This window comes from Toxorhynchites rutilus, chromosome 1 (assembly GCF_029784135.1).
Source record: "Toxorhynchites rutilus septentrionalis strain SRP chromosome 1, ASM2978413v1, whole genome shotgun sequence".
NCBI classification, from domain to species: domain Eukaryota; kingdom Metazoa; phylum Arthropoda; class Insecta; order Diptera; family Culicidae; genus Toxorhynchites; species Toxorhynchites rutilus.
This window is the reverse complement of record NC_073744.1, coordinates 120,360,929-120,380,990: the sequence shown is the minus strand read 5'-3', so window position 1 is coordinate 120,380,990 and position 20,062 is coordinate 120,360,929. Positions and strand designations below refer to the sequence as shown.

At 39.0% G+C, this 20,062-nt stretch overlaps 1 protein-coding gene across 1 annotated transcript in view; it reads right to left on the bottom strand.

The window, feature by feature from the left end:
- LOC129762952 (vitellogenin-2) overlaps nt 1-19,432 on the bottom strand; it is a 140,654-nt gene extending 121,222 nt beyond the window's left edge. The window contains exons 1-2 of the mRNA XM_055761585.1: nt 19,051-19,432; nt 11,320-11,637 (exon numbers count right to left, since the gene is read on the bottom strand). Coding sequence (XP_055617560.1) covers nt 11,320-11,325 — 6 coding nt within the window. The 5' untranslated portion in view covers nt 11,326-11,637; nt 19,051-19,432. The remainder of the gene's footprint in view (nt 1-11,319; nt 11,638-19,050) is intronic.
- Between the last annotated feature and the right edge of the window lie 630 nt (nt 19,433-20,062).

Here is a 20,062-nt window from a genome sequence, read left to right as displayed (position 1 = left end):
CCTCAAAAATTCAATCGTTTGAGCTCGTATATTTGACATTGTGAAATGGGCCCCATAGTAATTGACGTATAGTAATCCAACGATTCAAAAGCCACGGTCGAAACAAATGAATCGAAAACAAGTGTTTAATTGTCATTTTGCTGTTCGATTCAAAGCGGGTCGAAGGGATAAAAAGTTCGGAAGTAAGTGACTCACAAGTTGGATGATTTGTGAAATTTGACGATACGTTCTTGAATCGAAATGGGAGCGACAAACTGATCCACTAAAGCACTACTCGAAGCTCAAAACCACCAAGGAAAGGTTGAAAAATGGTTACATGATGGTGGTAGGCCAGTTTCACTCACTAAAATTTCTCGAACCCGTCACAGCAGCAGCCCAAATAGAAGAAGATTATACTGTTGTATCTAGAACGCTCGGTTTTAAAGCAACCCAACGGCAAATTTATCGGTCACATTCTCTTCGCTCACCCATTTTTTGAAACCTTGTAATTGTGGTCGCACCCCTATAAAAATAGTCTCATTTAAAATATCTAATCTGTACCAGGTAGATAATCTCTTATCCGATTTGAACTATCCCAACACCCAGCTTTTATACTAAAAACCGACATAGAGGAGGGTTGTCCCAAAACAACACACTAAATTATAAAGGCCGTCAAATATCTCATGTATTTGTATTTACAATAAGCGAAGTACAATTAGGCACATAGTCATTACGCATACAAGATTAGGATCAGGGGAATAAAATAAAGGAATATTTATTTGTGACCTGCACGATCCTTTGTATGGATCATGTTACTCATACACTCTGTCCAACTTCAACAATAAGACCAGATGATGATCTTGCTGCTTTGTGCCATTGTGAACAAACAATGCTTCAACTTATATTCTAGTGTATTGGCATTGATGACTACTATACACTGCATGATTTTCATATATGTGTATGCAAGCGCTGAGCGTAAACCAAAGGTTTTGTATTTTTCAAGTGTCAAGTTTCTATAAGACCAGTTACATTTTTCCTTTGTTTTAGTTTTTCAATAAATCTGGAAAATACCGAAGGGAAAAGTGCTCACGGAGAAAAAAGACAAATCGATGCAATTCACCAAGAAAATGTTGGTATCAGAAAAAATTTCTCGTCGAATTGGACGATCCTATCAAGTAGTGCTCAATTATTTGACGAATTCTCAAGGATACGGTAAGAAAGAGAGAGCTCCGCGTAAATCGAAGCTCTCTGACCGGGATAAGCGGGAAATAGCTAGAGCAGCTTCGAATACCTCCAAATCGCTTATGAAAATAAAACAATTTTTCAATTTGAATGTTACTCGGGTGACAATTCGTCAAGTTTTGGTAAAAAATCCTCACATAAAGAGGGTTTAAAAGGTTAAAGCTCCTCATCTTACACCATCTCACATCGGAAGACGTCTTAGTTTTGCTAAAGCTCACATGAACCGACAGTGGGACATGGTATGTTGTGACAAAGAATGTTTCCAAAAGAATACATTTTGCTCTATATCATTACGAAAAATTCTTCATTGACGTTAAATATACTTTATTCTAAGCATTCAACAATGTATGAATGTATCTTGTTGAAATTCTAACTGATTGTGTTGCAACGAAATAGAATCAGGGTGGTCTTATAGAAGTTGGACAGAGTGTAGATAGTGCAGTGCAGGTACACAAGATAGAGAACGAAGGAAACGATATCTTAACAGAACGCTAACCGCTAGTGCGCTAGGCGGATCCAATAGAAGAAAAATTTTATTGCTGGAAATTAGCTAGATGTTTCCCACTTGAACCTTTTTCGTGGCAAGCATGTTTTGATAAGACCCAAGGCGAGAGCGCTGTACGGGCCACCCGAGAGGTGATAAAAGTTTTTTTACTTAGATCTCGTCTTTTATCGCATGGAATGAGCGCAAAGGGCAGAGTAGGAATAGGTCTAAGATCCAAAATGATGGGGATTCTTTCTGCAATTAGCAAATAGTAGGCGGTAAAAATGTTCTTTATTGAGCGAGAGCGAAGGATGGAATAGGAGTAGAACCGCACAAACAAGCGGATAGAATTTCATGGCAGGCAGATAACCGTCGCGGTCTCGGTAGGAAAGGGAGATCTTTTCTCTCCCTTATAGATTTAGGTTGGGTAAGAATTTCACGTATATATATACTCGGGATTCTTGCCTAGCAATTCAGTTCAAATCGTTCGATCAACGAATAAATAAATTTTGTATAACCAAATTTTCGTCATCTTATTGCTGAGCAGAGTGAACATCAATAGTGAAGTCCTAACAGGGGAGAAATTCGAGGAAAATTGGTAAATATATAAAAACACGAAAAGTAGTTCGTTAGCTTCACTCGGAAGGACCAATCTGAAGCCGTCTGATTCTGAAATGTTTTGTGTCTACCTTAGTCAGGATTTCTCATGATAAAGGCTTAGCCCATAAGAGATCTATTTTTTTTGCAAAACAAAACAAATAACTAGGCAAATTTAAGCTCCCTAGATTTTAATGCGCTCTCTAAGCTGTTCGAAAAATGATTCCAATTCTTGCTTTTTTCGATGAGTTTGGTGTCTTTCCATTCATCAACTCATTTACAAATATTACAGTGGAACAAGCCGCTGTCCAAGACGACAGAAATAACGCTTATGGACATTGAGAAGGCTTTCGATAATGTGTGGCACGATGGTCTGGTGTAAAAGCTGCACCGATTCAATTTTCCAATGTAACTTATTAAGATCATAAGAAATAATCTATTCAATATAAATGCAGGTGTGCCTTGAGGAAGTATCCTCGGGCCCATTTTGTATAACATTTATATTGCTGACATCCCACCGCTCCCCGTTGATGGAATATTGTTCTAATTTGCCGATGACACCGTTATTTTGTTTAATAGTCACGTCATCGCTGCTCTGATTCGCAAATTGCAGAGTAATCTGGATGCTCGAACAGAATATAACACCAGTTGGAAAATTGTTATCAATGCGGTGGAGACTCGGACTATCCTTTTCTCGCGTTCGAAAACTTCGAAACTCGATCCGACCAAGGGATTGCTAGGATGGTTGCCTTTTTGTAGGCAGCATAGAAAATCATGAGCATAGAAATCATAACCTAAAATTTAAAATGAAGTGTTCCGCGCGATTCTCCAGCAGTGATTTTAATTGCAAATCGACAAGAAAGCTTCCGGATGGGTATCCAAACATCGCTTGCTAGAGGACACTATCCAACGTAATCAAATATTAAAATATATTAACATATATGACATTAAACAATACGTGAGCCCCCTAAGCGCGAGCCCTGTTTTATGCTGCCTACGCTCAATTTGCATTGGTTGGGATTGGGCCCCGGTTCCGACGGATAACGTCAGAAATCGGTTCGGTGACTCTCTTATTGAATGGTCTAGGGAAGTGGTCTACTTCGGACTCACACCAGACAGTCAATTGATTTGAGGATCTTACGTTGGGAAAATCTCAACAAAATGTAACATTCATTTGGGAAAAATCAGATGGCTGTATATAAACAGATCATTTACCCTGCAATTTAGTATGCGGTTCCTGTCTGGAAGGACTTTGCCCGGACACACAGGTTGAGACTTCAACGTATTCAGAAAAATTTCTCAAAATCATTCTGAACCTATCCCTCTGGACGAGAACAACGGAGATTCACGAAAGAACCGGCCTGGATACTCTAGTTGAGAGTTTTTATAAAATATATTCGAAAATTTGGAGAGAGGTGCTCTATTCCCGAGCATTTAATTATCCGGAACTTGTACAGTACAGTCCAAGATACAGGTTAAGGTTAGATTAAGTAGGTAGATAATTTTAATAATTAAAAATGAAATCAAAATGTTCAACATTTGAAATGTCATTAAAAATATAACCATAAAAAATAAACATTCCTCATTGCAATTTCTATTTTGACTTAAGATGCATAACAATAGCTGATCACTTGATTTGTTAACCCTATCACTGCGACCCAGTCTCGGAAAAATCCATCAGCAGTTACGGCGTGTTATGCGCATGTCGCAATTACAGAAACAATTTAATAATTACTTTCTGTATGATATATCCTAAAACATGGGTCAACGCATAAACCTACATCACATTCTTTGCATTCGTATCTACCTTCTCGACGAATGTTATGTTTGCAACATACTATTGTGAGGAAGTGAAAGACTGGCGAGAGCGTATATATACGCCTTTCGTAGTGAAAAGGTTAAGGGGGGACCCCGGTATGGTAAATCGGAAAAATCGAATTTTTGTTTTTTGCATTTTTGGGAAGCTTATGCCCTCAGAAATGTTGTCGTAAAGGGATTTTTCGATATTTGATTTCCTTGGAAAGTTACAGCCAAAAGTATGGAGTCACCTCAAGGGATATACACTCGACAAAAAAAATTAGAGGAACAGAGTGCGAAGTCGGAAATTTTAAGTGATTTTTGACATGCTGTAACTTCATGAAAAATCATCGCACACCGATGGGATGCGCATCATTTTGAAGCTACAACTTTCAGATATAAGAATATTTTAAGTAAATATTTCTATCTTGGTGTGTGTAGGTGTAGTGGACAACAATATCGGGAAGAAATGAAAAATCGATTTTTTTTTGTATTTTCAAGAATATTCTGGACTAACACAATTTTGTACTAACCAACTCAACAGCAAATTCAATTAAACTTATCAACTAGCTTCTATTTGGTTCTAAGAACGTTCCTGTAGGACCTTCCCACACAGAGATATACTTAATTTTTAATGAAAAATTGCCCCTTCGTTTTGACAATGAATAATTCAACAAACAACCATCGAAAGGCAGCACCGCAAATCGAAAGGCAGCTTTAAAAACTCCATCAAATTATGCACAATGATAATTTGTTACTTTGACGCAAAACAATTATTTGATTTTTTTGCATCGATTTCAAAAAAGTGCCAAAAACTGGATTTTTAGAGTGCTTCACAAAATCTACTGTAATTCTGAAATTATCGCAGTAAGTTCTAATGTTTGCAGGAACATTTTCAGCCTAATGTATTCCCTAAACATCCGTGAACGTTTCTTATATTGATACGTTCGACCATTTTTTCTAGCCGATCTTTCATAGTTTGGAGTAAATTAGAGGAGCATTTAATCGCAAATCGTATCAGAAGTACAAAATCCTACGCGACTCTCAGAACGAACGATTCGTAACTTTCGTTTTCATGCGTTAGTAGGTACGAATATTGTAGAGAGTGATGATACTCACACATATTCATACGCATTTCCATACATACACGCACTCATCACCCACAAGTCAAGTGAACTATCCTTGGGCAGAATTTATTGGAGTTTTCAAAACTGCCTTTCGATTTGCGGTGCGATGGCTGTTCATTGAATTATTCATCATCAAAACGAAGGGGTAATTTTTCATTCAAATTGATATATCTCTGTATGGCAAGGTCCTACACGAACGTTCTTAGAACTAAATAAAAGCTGATTGATAAGATTAATTGGATTTGCTGTTGGGATGGGTAACAAAAATTTGTCCAGAACATTCTTGAAAAAAACAAAGAAAAACCGATTTTTCATTTCTTTCCGATATTGTTGTCCACTACACCTAAACACGCCAAGATAAAAATATGTACGTAAAATATTGTAGCTTCAAAATGATGCGCATCCCATCGATATGCGTTAATTTTTCACAAAGTTACAGCATGCCAAAAATCGCTTAAAATTTCCGATTTCGCACTCTGTTCCTCTAATTTTTTTTGTCGAGTGTAGTATTGTAGTATCGAATTTTTAAACGCGTTTTTCCCGAAATCATGTTTTTTCAACTGGTGGTATTGATATTTCAGGATCTACTCGACCGATTTGGCTTAAAATTTTTATCAACATGTAAAAATGGATTATCTAAATCGTTACATAGCCGTTTTTTGATATCACATTTTTTCCGATTTTTCATGAGCTTCTAAACAGCGATTTTTCATGAAAAATATCTTATTTTTAACAAAAAAAACTGCCATTTTGGCAATTTATCGAATATTCATTGGAATTTGTTCTACATTGCTTCAGAACCGCCAACCACCAGCAAGGCACTGATATTCAGACACGCATCCTACGCATCCAGATGGTTTCCAGCGAAATAATCATTATTTGTGCACAAAAAAAAAGGAAAATACATCTTCAAGTATTACTTACACAATAGCTAAAATACCCGAATACTTCACTTCACTGTTACTTCACTTTATTCGTAACATCCGGAAAAAAATCATGAACATTCATTATTTTCCGACAGGGGTCCCCCCTTAAGAAGTTTGCATCAAACAAAAATGATGTGAAATAAATACAGTGGTAGATATTTGTTTAGCCGCACCCTATTTTTCCTCAATATTTTTAAAAATAAGTCAATTCTATGTACAGTTTTGCTCATAAAAGACGATTATTGTTTATTTTCATCGAATTCATTTTAAAAAAAGTATACATTCACTTTTTGTTTTCTAAGTAATTGAATTATGTGGAATCAGGGTAAACGAATTCGCATCCTAGAATTTCAATAAAAGAAAATTTGTGCGGCAAATTTCGAGTCCAATCGGTAGCTAATATTTAGTATGTCCACCTCCATTTCGGATCACTTTGAAAACTCGATTTGGCATCGAGTCAGACAGCTTTTAAAGTGTTGCCATATTGATTATAGCCCAACATTCCTGAATTACTGCCTTGAGACTGGATATGTTGTCAAATTGTCATCCGTTTGCATAGACCATCTCGGCCAAGATTCTCCATAGGTTCTCTATGGGATTGCAATCGACTGCCAGCAGGTCATTCAAGAAGCGGAATGTCCTTCTCGGCAAACCATGCCTTCGATTGCTTGGAAACGTGGACTGCACTGTCAAACTTCCGCCCCCAAGTTTCGCTTCGATCTCACGACATGCCGTTGACTTAAATTGAACTTTTTCGCCAGAAAATACAACATTTCTCCATTCTAGTTTCCAATCGCTTCCCTTGAGGCTTCTTTCACATGATGTTTGGTGACTCATTCAAGATGCGCGCAATATGCCTCTTCGTTACTGGAACAACCGATTCTGCCTTAATGTATGAGCAGGACATCGTTTCCTGGTTGCTACGTGTCTTATTCGACCTTTAAGACACAATGTAACTTTGGTGTTCCCATTTGTTGGTCGTTATATCCTGGCACTATTTAAAGAAATTCCGTACCACTTTCTCAGATAGACCAATTTTTGTTACGATCAAGCGATTATAAAACTTTTGTTCACTGAATATCTTTATTATTCTCCGTCACTCTTCCGTCAATAGAATACCTTTCGCCATTCCTTTAAATACTACGTAAATCACTAATCTGGCCATCTTCTTACGTTGCACATCTAATATTTATCTTGTAAATTGAACATGCCCAAGTGTTTTTTTTCAAAAAAAACACAGGTGATTATGCGAAAACTCGATTTTATGCCCTGCGGCTAAACGTATGTCTCGGGAAAAAACGACGTTTGAATGTTTATATCCACCGATGCCGCCTTGTGTGTGTGTGTGTGTGTGTGTGTGTGATTGTGACGCACGCCCTTTCAATAAAAGGGGGGGTTTCAAAAGTTTTTTGATGCCAAATGTCTTAGAATTGCATGAAACGTCGAGATTTACTGTTATCTCGAAATTTTTTTTTGTCAGAAATTGACTTTTCGGCACTTGGTCGTTCTTGTCTGAAAAGTCGATTTTTGACGAAAATTTTTTCCGTGATAGCAGTAAATCTTGACGTTCCAAACGTTTCGTCTCGTATTCCGACAAAAACATCAAAACGAAGGGGTAATTTTTCATTCAAATTGATATATCTCTGTATGGCAAGGTCCTACACGAACGTTCTTAGAACTAAATAAAAGCTGATTGATAAGATTAATTGGATTTGCTGTTGGGATGGGTAACAAAAATTTGTCCAGAACATTCTTGAAAAAAACAAAGAAAAAACGATTTTTCATTTCTTTCCGATATTGTTGTCCACTAAGTCCCAGAGTGTCGATTTTTGACAAAAAAATTTCTTGGAGATGACAATAGATCTCGACGTTTCATGCAATTTGAAGACATTTGGCATCGAAATTTTTTTTTCGAAAACCCCGATTTCCTTTACTCCCCCCTTGGGTGATTTTCTGGTTTTCAAAAAACTCAAACTTTGACCGCTGTGCGACACTAGTAAATGAAGTCCGATTGAGCTGATATTCTGCATAGGGTAGTTTTTCGTGGGAATCAACATTTTTAATCAAGTTCGCTTTGAAAATTCGAGATGGCCATTGTCATTGGCACTCTAATGTATATTGCATTTTGCCGAAAAATATAATGGCGTATTAGTTTAGCATGGATTATGGTTATTTTCAACAAGTTTCCAATCGCTTCCCTTGAGGCTTCTTTCACATGATGTTTGGTGACTCATTCAAGATGCGCGCAATATGCCTCTTCGTTACTGGAACAACCGATTCTGCCTTAATGTATGAGCAGGACATCGTTTCCTGGTTGCTACGTGTCTTATTCGACCTTTAAGACGCAATGTAACTTTGGTGTTCCCATTTGTTGGTCGTTATATCCTGGCACTATTTAAAGAAATTCCGTACCACTTTCTCAGATAGACCAATTTTTGTTACGATCAAGCGATTATAAAACTTTTGTTCACTGAATATCTTTATTATTCTCCGTCACTCTTCCGTCAATAGAATACCTTTCGCCATTCCTTTAAATACTACGTAAATCACTAATCTGGCCATCTTCTTACGTTGCACATCTAATATTTATCTTGTAAATTGAACATGCCCAAGTGTTTTTTTTCAAAAAAAACACAGGTGATTATGCGAAAACTCGATTTTATGCCCTGCGGCTAAACGTATGTCTCGGGAAAAAACGACGTTTGAATGTTTATATCCACCGATGCCGCCTTGTGTGTGTGTGTGTGTGTGTGTGTGTGTGATTGTGACGCACGCCCTTTCAATAAAAGTGACATAAATATACTATCACTACAGCAAATAAGTATCCCGATAAAAAGAACATTCCTAGTTGTTTTGTAAGCGTTTCAAGTTTTTTTTTCAAATGTGGCTAAACGAATGTCTATCACTGCAAATCGAAAAATCACCCAACGGGGGAGTAAAGGAAATCGGGGGTTTCAAAAGTTTTTTGATGCCAAATGTCTTAGAATTGCATGAAACGTCGAGATTTACTGTTATCTCGAAATTTTTTTTTGTCAGAAATTGACTTTTCGGCACTTGGTCGTTCTTGTCTGAAAAGTCGATTTTTGACGAAAATTTTTTCCGTGATAGCAGTAAATCTTGACGTTCCAAACGTTTCGTCTCGTATTCCGACAAAAACATCAAAACGAAGGGGTAATTTTTCATTCAAATTGATATATCTCTGTATGGCAAGGTCCTACACGAACGTTCTTAGAACTAAATAAAAGCTGATTGATAAGATTAATTGGATTTGCTGTTGGGATGGGTAACAAAAATTTGTCCAGAACATTCTTGAAAAAAACAAAGAAAAAACGATTTTTCATTTCTTTCCGATATTGTTGTCCACTAAGTCCCAGAGTGTCGATTTTTGACAAAAAAATTTCTTGGAGATGACAATAGATCTCGACGTTTCATGCAATTTGAAGACATTTGGCATCGAAATTTTTTTTTCGAAAACCCCGATTTCCTTTACTCCCCCCTTGGGTGATTTTCTGGTTTTCAAAAAACTCAAACTTTGACCGCTGTGCGACACTAGTAAATGAAGTCCGATTGAGCTGATATTCTGCATAGGGTAGTTTTTCGTGGGAATCAACATTTTTAATCAAGTTCGCTTTGAAAATTCGAGATGGCCATTGTCATTGGCACTCTAATGTATATTGCATTTTGCCGAAAAATATAATGGCGTATTAGTTTAGCATGGATTATGGTTATTTTCAACTCAATCTTGAATATATTTTGTAACAAAACAAAATTCTAAAATTACTCTACCACAACGAAACGTTGACATTTATTTATAAGGGTAACCATATTTTATAGAAATACCCAATGAACTTTTACTAGGTGAAAAAATCTACATATCCGTCAACCCTGCCTTTCGAGCCTTTCTTCTGTTCCGTTTGGCGAAAAGAGAAATGCGGACCGCGATCGTCGCGAAGTATTACCTCATATCCATCGGCAATATTTATATGTTGCCTACACGACCGGAATGATGAGTTGCCGGGTCGATTACGTTATCGTTACCAGCTGGATGTATTTTTGCCTCGAAGATGATTTTGTCTGCGTACGTGGACGTGAAGTGGAGAGATCGAAAGTGTTAATCAGCAGCCAACGGAGCCGCATTTTTTTTTCGCTGGACAAGACCTGTGCGTAGTAGATGTGGAATGTTTATGTTTGAATAAGTTTCCCTTCCGAGAGGACTCGAGCGAATTGCATATGGGTAGTCTATGATTATCGCTGATTTGTGGTGACAATGACCGTTTGCATAATTGTTTTGCTCTTCAATCGCAATTCCACTTGGATATACCGGGGAACTAGGGCTGTCTAAATGGTTTATTGCGAGTCATGAGAAAAGCTTGAAGTAGAATTGAAACTCAGAGGATAACCGACCGAATTGACCAATAAATGATTCACCAAATTAAACTAGCTTAAGCAGAGAGCCGTTCGTTGTTGAAAACGCAACGGGAAAGGAGAGTCGATGAATGGCGTGCCACATAAAAGAAAACAGTCACTAATCTCATGGATGACAAATTACGAAGAAAATCAAATTTTGGTTAGCTTCACTGGAGAAATTTGGGCGAAAAATTAAAATAAACCTGCCTGCAAGGGAAATGTATTCGATGTGCCAACAATGGACTTATTTCGACCGAATGAACTCCCCAACAATGTCTGACGTAGTGTCAAAAAAGACTGTAATTCGTTTTTCTCAAATGAATGGAGCACATAAAAACTCGGGTATACTCAAGAGAGGGTCTGTGAAATTTATTTTTGCGTTTCCGTTGCTCGGTACACTTAATTCATGAAATGCTGGGAAGAAGCAGAATTTTGTTCCGGTTCCGTGAAATATACCTTTTATGTACCAATTTAGTTAAATCAGAATAAATCGCATCCACGTAGCATGAATTATTAATGTGCAATTGGTGACATGAGAATAATATATCAACCCGAATTTGAAGAAATCTTCGTCACATATGCTTCTGGTCAATCTTTAATATGCTTTCAAGTTATGTGTGTAACACTCAAACAACGTTTCATAAGGAACAAAACTTTAACTAACGCGAGAGACGATCAATCATGCAACTCTACAAACATGAAGTTAATTCACCGTGCATCTTTTTTTTTTAAATTCGGGAAGACATATTAGCTGACTTACCTTCATTTCGTTGTAGATTTAACTCCGTCCGTTTACCAGAAGACTAGTTGTAGTAGTAACAGTAGTGACTGGCAAGTGGCGCCTGCCGAAACTTAGAGGGCGATGCAGGATGATTTATGGTGACGGTAGAATTAGGTTGCAACGCTTTCTTCCCAAAACGAAGACACTGTTTCATGAATTTTCGGTGGTGGCGTTTCGCAGCAACGATGACGAGAGACAACACACTTTCACGAAAACATCTTTTTTTTTCTTTTTCGGCTCTCTGCAGCACTTTTCTACACACACAAAAAATGATCGAAACTTCACTCCACTACAATGCTACACGATGGAAATATGCGAGAAATAGGAACATGAGTCTCAGAGATTTTACTCTCCCAAGCACTTTGTTCCGGAGCGATCCTATGATGTGGTCGGAATGGAACTGATTGTTCAACGGTTTATTTCGCGGCGAAGCTTTTTTGAAAGAGAAAAATGTCCGCATAATCACGCATCAAGCGCGCGCTTTTTATGTTTTATCATACACTCTCTTTGCGGAACGAATCTACTTTTTATGGTTTGGTTCAATGGTTGTGTTGCTTACGATTTGCTTATGTTTTACCGGGTGTCGTCTAGTACCAACATGTGTTCGTTGGGGTAGGTTATAAGTGGGCTGGGTATTGAATATTCATCAGCGCATATTTCGTGAAATACTTGGGTATGTAGCAATGACAATAACATGAGAAAAACGAAATTAAATGCGGTCGCATTATACGCCGCACGCAGAAGCACTCAAATGAGAGTTTCTTCATATTGTGGAAATGTACAACAATTTGGAAGTGGATCACTATTTAGATCCAATAAACTGCTTGGCCTTCGGTTGTTGCAATGTAATTGTGAGAAAACTATTACTACCGAATTTCTATTGATTGTGAAATCAATTTTTATTTTTCTATTGATTGTATCTCAAATTTTTGCAGAAATTATTTTGCTCTAATGCTCTCATGCACCATTGCTTTGCTGGCGTTAAGTGAGAGCGAACAAAGTGAAAAATTAGAAGAAATCTATTTATATATATATATATATATATATATATATATATATATATATATATATATATATATATATATATATAAATGGATTTCTGTCTGTCTGATTCTCATGGGCTCGGAAACTACTGAACCGATCAACATGAAAATTGGTATGTAGAGGTTTTTGGGGCCGGGGAAGGTTTTCGTGATAGTTTGAGACCCCTTCCTCCTGTCTAAGGGGGGGCTGTCATACAAATGGAACACAAATTTCTACATTACTCGGAAATTAGTCAAACAAACGAAACCAAAGTTGGCATGTGAAGGGTGCAATAAATGTTTCTATAGTAGTTAAACACTCCTCCCCACAAATGGAATAGGTCGAAAAATTCAATTCGCATATGATCTACAATTATATATTTACAAGCGTTATATATATATATATATATATATATATATATATATATATATATATATATATATTTGAAAAATCTTGAACGAGAATTGTGTCTGAAAATAATCTGATTTCATAATGACGAGTTTTGGTAGAAGTACTAGGAATTTTATAGTAAAAGGTAATTTTAAAGGGTAGATTAAAAGATCAATCAATGAATATTTTTGCGATTGAACCCATTAACGTGCGCTTAATAAGAAAACGTGGATGTGACAACGAAAAATAAATTTTGGGCGAGACGAAGTTTGCCGAGTCAGCTAGTATTAGATAATGATGTGGTTTGATTAAAATATGCACCAATCACATTTTGCTTTTATCAGATTTCATAAATGTTACCTATAAATTTATGTTAATATAAATTTATTTTGAACTATTTACGAAAATGTAGTCAGAGTAGATTATTCGTTTGACTGGTGAAAAGTTACAATACTGTGAGTTAGAAAATAAAGTTTTAAGGGGTTCTATTTAGGACACGACCGCATTTTTAACGTAGAACTGCGGAATTATATTATTCAATCTGCTTGTTTATTACTTCGGATATTCACCCTCATTCTTTTGTTTTTTTTTATTTAAGTCATTTATTTTTACAGGCTCAGTTACATAGGTTTAACAGAGCCGAACTCTTAGCTATACTTTTATTAGTATATATCAACATGTTTCCTTAAATCTAGGGTTAATAAAGTAGGAAACCGATTACTCGCGGTCGACTCGAGATTAGAAGGGTGACATAGTTTCTTTTGGAAAAGGAGGGGATATAAGGATATTGTACAATGTTCACACTCGCATTCAAACTCACGCTCATCATACTCAATTCTTAAATCTACTATTATATCTATTATGTATATACATTTCAGCTTATTCTATAGTTAGTCAGAAGGGAAACAGTCGCTCGCGAAGGAAAAAAAAAGGAGAGGATAAGGGTGTACGGACAATCACACACGAAGATCGATAGTTTTAAGGAAAACATATATTAGGGACATGTAATCGAGGTCTAACCGAGCCAACACATCTCTCACCGGTACATTGGGCTGTCCACCTCGGGTCCGAAGGGAGTTTTCTAAATTCGATCTGGCAACAAGATACACCTCGCACGACCAAACAACGTGCTCGATGTCGTGGTGACCTTGGCCACAAACACAGAGATTGCTACTGGCAAGATTGAAACGAAAGAGTAGCGCATCTAACGAACAGTGATTGGACATGAGTCGGGAGAAGGTGCGAATAAAGTCCCGACTCAAGTCCAGACTTTTGAACTACGGTTTGAGGCTAACCTTAGGGGAAATTGAGTGAAACCACCGGCCCAATTCATCTTCATTCCATTTGCGTTGCCAATTAGCGATGGTATTTTTACGGACTAAAGAATAAAATTCATTGAAGGCGATTTGACGCTGATAAATGTCGCCCTCAATCGCACCTACCTTTGCTAATGAGTCAGCCCTCTCATTACCCGGAATTGAGCAATGTGAAGGGACCCAGACAAAGGTAATGACATAACAGCGTCTGGATAAAGCTCTCAAAATTTCTCGTATTCTCTCAAGGAAGTACGGCGAGTGCTTTTCCGGCCTCACTGAACGGATAGCTTCGACAGAGCTAAGACTATCCGTTACAATGTAATAGTGTTCAACAGGTCGTGAGGCGACGCTGTCCAGCGCCCAATGAATTGCTGCCAATTCAGCAATATACACTGAGCAAGGATTCTGAAGACTGTGTGAGGTGCTAACAAATTCGTTGAACACTCCAAATCCTGTGGACTCGTTTATAGTGGACCCATCAGTAAAGTACATATTATCACAATTGATACCCCCATACTTTTCATCGAAGATCGTTGGAGCGATCCTCGATCGTTGGTAATCTGAATATCCATGGATATCTTGCTTCATGGACAGATCAAAATGCACAGAGGAATTGATGTAGTCAGGGAAACAAACACGGTTGGGAATATACGAAGAAGGATCAATCTGCATGGAGATGAATTCATGATATGAACTCATGAATCCGGAGTGAAAATTTAGCTCGATCAGCTGCTCAAAATTTCCGATCACCAATGGGTTCATAACCTTACACCGGATGAAGAACCGAAGAGATAATAAATTGAAGCGATCTTTTAGTGGGAGTAGGCCTGCCAAAACCTCGACTCATGGTATGCGTTGAGGGCATACATCCCAACGCGATACGGAGACAAAGATACTGAATTCGCTCGAGTTTAATGAGGTGTGTTTTGGCAGCTGATTGAAAACAGAAACTGCCATACTCCATCACTGAGAGAATAGTTGTTCGATACAACATTATAAGATCTTCGGGATGGGCTCCCCACCAGGTGCCGGTAATTGTACAGAGAAAGTTTATTCTTTGTTGGCATTTTTTACTCAGATACCTAATATGGGCCCCCAAGTACATTTGGAGTCGAACCAGACCCCAAGATACTTGAATGACATAGCATGAGTGATCGGTTTACCCAAAAGTTGAAGCTTTGGTTTTGCTGGTCTATGCTTCCTAGAAAAAACCACCATCTCTGTTTTCTCCGTGGAGAATTCGATCCCTAGCCCAATGGCCCAGGTTGAAAAATTGTTCAAAGTATCTTGTAAAGGTCCTTGCAGGTCGGATTCGTTAGATCCTACGACAGACACCACTCCATCATCTGCAAGTTGTCTTAGGCTGCAATTTTGTGTAAGGCAATTGTCGATGTCGCTTACATAGAAGTTGTACAAAAGGGGGCTTAAACATGAGCCCTGGGGGAGGCCCATGTAAGAGAACCGACTTACTGCCGAATTTCCGTGAGAAAAGTTCAAATGTTTCTCACAAAGCAAGTTATATAACATATTATTCAATAGAGGCGGCAGACCCCGAGAGTGTAATTTGTCTGACAAAACCTCTATTGAAACAGAATCAAAGGCCCCCTTTATGTCCAAGAATACTGAAGCCATTTGTTTTTTTTCGGCGTAAGCCATTTGAATTTCTGAAGAAAGCAACGCAAGACAATCATTCGTCCCCTTGCCCCTGCGGAACCCATATTGTGTATCTGAGAGTAGGCCATTCGTTTCAACCCATCGATCAAGGCGAAACAAGATCATTTTCTCCAACAATTTCCGTAGACAAGACAGCATTGATATTGGGCGGTACGAATTGAAGTCGGACGCGGGTTTTCCGGGTTTTTGAATAGCTATGACTCGTACTTGTCTCCAATCATCTGGAACAATATTATGCTCCAGGAACCGATTGAATAAGTTCAACAAGCGATGTTTCGCCACATCAGGGAGGTTTTTCAGCAAGTTGAACTTAATTCTATCCGATCCCGGAGCAGAATTGTTACATGAAAGGAGAGTAAGAGAGAATTCTACCATCGAAAACTCGGAATCAAGATCGCACCTATCTTGTGAAATATCTCGAACAATTTTTTGTACGGGAACGGAATCGGGACAAATCGGGAATCGGGCAAAATTCAAAATCCATCGATGTGAATATTCCTCGCTTTCATTCGTTGAAGAGCGATTTCTCATGTTCCGAGCCACTTTCCATAATTTTTTCATTGACGTTTCTCGTGACAAACCTCCCACGAAATTTCGCCAATTAGCACGTTTTTTCCCTTTGATCAAATTTTTGAACTGATTCTCAAGGGCTAAATACGTTTGAAAATTTTCAGGGGTTCCACGTTTTCGAAAAGCTTTAAATGCATTTGATTTATCCTGATAAAGCTTGGAACATTGGCTATCCCACCATGGATTGGGAGGCCTTCGACGAATAGTGGAACCTGGGATGGGTTTCGTTTGAGCGCGAACCGCGCTGTCATATATCAAACGAGAAAGGAAGCTATACTCCTCCAATGGAGGTAAACCATCTCTGGAATTGATGGCTAGAGTAATCGCGTCCGCATATTTTTTCCAGTCAATGTGTCTTGTGAGGTCATATGCCATGTTTATAGATTCAGAAGAACTCGACCCAGTGGTGATGGAAATTTTGATTGGCAAATGATCACTACCGTTGGGGTCCTGGATTACATTCCACTTGCAATCTAACGATAGTGAATTCGAGCAAAGCGAGAGGTCAAGAGCACTTGGGTTAGCAGGAGGTTTAGGTACACGTGTTGTTTCCCCAGTATTCAAAACGGTCATATTGAAGCTGTTACAAAGGTCATAGATCAACGATGAACGATTGTCGTTGTACTGTTCCCCCCAGGCAGTTCCGTGAGAGTTGAAGTCTCCCAAGATCAATCGTGGCTCAGGAAGGAGTGAGCACATGTCATCAAGTTGTTTGCGGCTAACCGCAGCTCTCGGAGGCCAATACAAGCTGACAATACAGAGGTCTTTGCCTTTAATGTTTGCATGACAAGCAACAGCTTCGATCCCTCCAATAGGTGGAAGGTCAATTCGAAAAAATGAGTGGCACTTATTGATCCCCAATAGCACCCCTCCGTATCTGTCATCACGGTCCAAGCGTATAATATTAAAATCGTGGAAAGAGAGATCATCTCGCGAAGAAAGCCAAGTTTCGGACAGAGCAAAAACATCACAATTGAACTTATGAATTAAAAATTTGAATGCATCCAATTTAGGGATACGACTACGACAATTCCACTGAAAAACAGTGATATCTCCGACCTCTCTATTCAAATTAGACATCAAGAGAGATAATCATTGCAAGGAGGGGCCATGTTTGCATCAATTGCTGTAAAATTGTCTTTAATACTGGAAGCATTGAGATGACAAGGGTTCTGATGGAGTCGGAAACATTAAAACACGTGAAGATTTGATCCAAAAGGTCAGACAACTTTATAAATCCCGATTGGGAAGTTGAGCTTGACGGCGAAACAGGGACAGTTGGGGTTTTTGATGTCCCCTCGAGTGCTGGGTTGTTCGAAGGTGAACTATTCCCACGGAAGCCAGGAGGAACCTGATTTTGCTTGTCCGCTGCACTCGATATTTTAGGCATGCTAACAGGGGGTATCACCGATGGAACTTGTCGTTGAAGTTTGGGAGTGGACACATTTTTGCGCCGGGGATTCCCTTGGAAAATGAACGGTGTGCCCTCTTCAGCTGTGTCCGCTTCTACTTCGTCAACTGGCAACGTGGAGAAGACATTGTGTGTGGGGATTGGTTGTTCTTGTTGTTGTTCGGCCGGTGGAGAAGCGCCCTTTAAAATTTCCGCAAAAGTACGCTTCGAGCGTTCCTTTAAAGAGCGTTTCTGTTTCTCCCAGTGACTCTTGTAAGTTTCACAAGCCGAGAGCACATGTGGAATTCCTCTGCAATATGTACACTTTTGCTCAGTCGCACTGCAAGATTTACCCACATGTTGCTCTTCGCAAGTGGCACAGCGCTCCTTGTTGGCACAATAAGCTGAAGTGTGACCAACTGACTTGCATTTTTGACAAGTCATGGGCTTTGGCACGAAGAGTCGCACTGGCAGCCTCAATTTGTCCACCATAACGTAGTCAGGGAGAGCGGAACCAGCAAAAGTTACTCGAAACGAGTCGGACGGCGTAAATTTAGAGTTTTCCCCTTCCTGGGAGACTTTGCCGAGTTGTCGGCATTCTAAGATTTTGATTTTCATCAAAGGTAGTTTTTTAAATCTACCATCTCCTTCTATAATAGATTCGCTCGTCAGACCCGTTTCGGTTATCACTCCCGAGATTTCTACGTCATGGGAAGGCACGTAGACACGATACTCTAGGGTAAATCTCTGGTCGACGACAATATCGTTTGCTTCTTTCCGATTATCCACGACAACACGCAGTTTGGTCGGTCTAACTTTTGAAATTTCTTTCACGGAGGAGTATCTTGTCAGATCTTTCATGATCTGAATAACATTAAGCGCTTTTCCGTTTGGCTTAGGCCTGAGGAAAACAACCCATGGACCAGTTCCAAGTGCATCTTCCGGATAGACCTTGACACGTGGAGAGGTGATAACATGAAAAGGAGATGACGTGGATTGGGTGGGATCGGTGACAACAGGGAGGGGAGGTGGGATCGAAGGAAGGGCGGAAGTGCTAGGGAATGGAGAGGAGTGAGTGGCAGACTTTTTAGAGGGGGGCTTGGTGGAGTTAGCTGACTCGTCCCCGGACGAAGCATCTCCTGTTAAAGTAACGCGTTTAAGTGTTTTCGCTGTTCCTTTTTTGTTATTTTTTACTAACATTGGGGAGTCATCGTCAGAGATCTCCATATTTGGAGACCCCCCTTCTGACATTCTACAATTTGTACTTATAATCTAATGTATTTAAAAATAATAATAAAAAAAAAATAAAACAGAAAAAAAGAATTAAATATATTAATTTTTATTCACCCAATTGTACACCAGTGCAGATAAACTGGCAACCGATGCTTGCTTCCCAATCGGTTGATCGCGCTCGGCACAATTGAATGTGTGTCGCACACTACCACACACAGTCGTCGGTGGTCGTTGAATCGCACTGTATGCGAATGAGTTGTAAGTGCGACGAGGATGGCGGCTCCTCCTCAATCGGATGATCACGCGCAAAGAATAGCTGCGATTATGAGTCGGCCAACGGCACTTCACCACACTATCCACGGTATGCGCAATCACACTGGTATTGGTGTGTACACGCGCGATATAATGCCAGCAATGGCGATGATACAGCAGAAACCAATCACTTTTCCAGCTCTGCTGAAATGATTTCCCGGTTTGTACACTGTCCAATGTTCCGCGGTGACAACTACGCGCGACGTGAGAAAAAAAACCCCAAACGAAAGAAGGAGAAAAAAAAACACTTGTCCGGTTCTGTAGCTAACGAGACCAATCGAATATCCGGAGTCGCAACAATCACGTCTGGCTACCACAAACTTTAGACATGGAATGCACCCTCATTCTTGTTTTCGAACGAATAGAAAACGTTTGGAAGTATTTGTGCTTTTGTTTTAGTACGAATTGTATCCATCCATTCGAACTTTCGAAAATTGAGCAATTCGAACGAAAAGCCTATTGTACGAATGCGTTTTTCATTTTTTTTCTTGCGAAACTCGTTCGTTTGATGAATCAGTATTCACGTTTTTCGGATAATTCGAGCTTAAGTCGTATATGTTCTACTGCTCAATCTATTACAGAAGGAATTGAGTCATTGAGAATTAGGATTATGAATCATGAATATTTAATTCCGATTCATTTTTGTGATGAGATGTAATGCCGGTTCAAGTACGTCCTCGCATAATAATCGGTGCCATCCTCCTAGTATTGATATCGTTTTCCGCTGTAATTGCCCATGTTGCCGCAACCCGACGCCTACTCAATGTGCGATTCACATAGAACGTTACGGGAAAGAACGTCCACGTCTCCATCA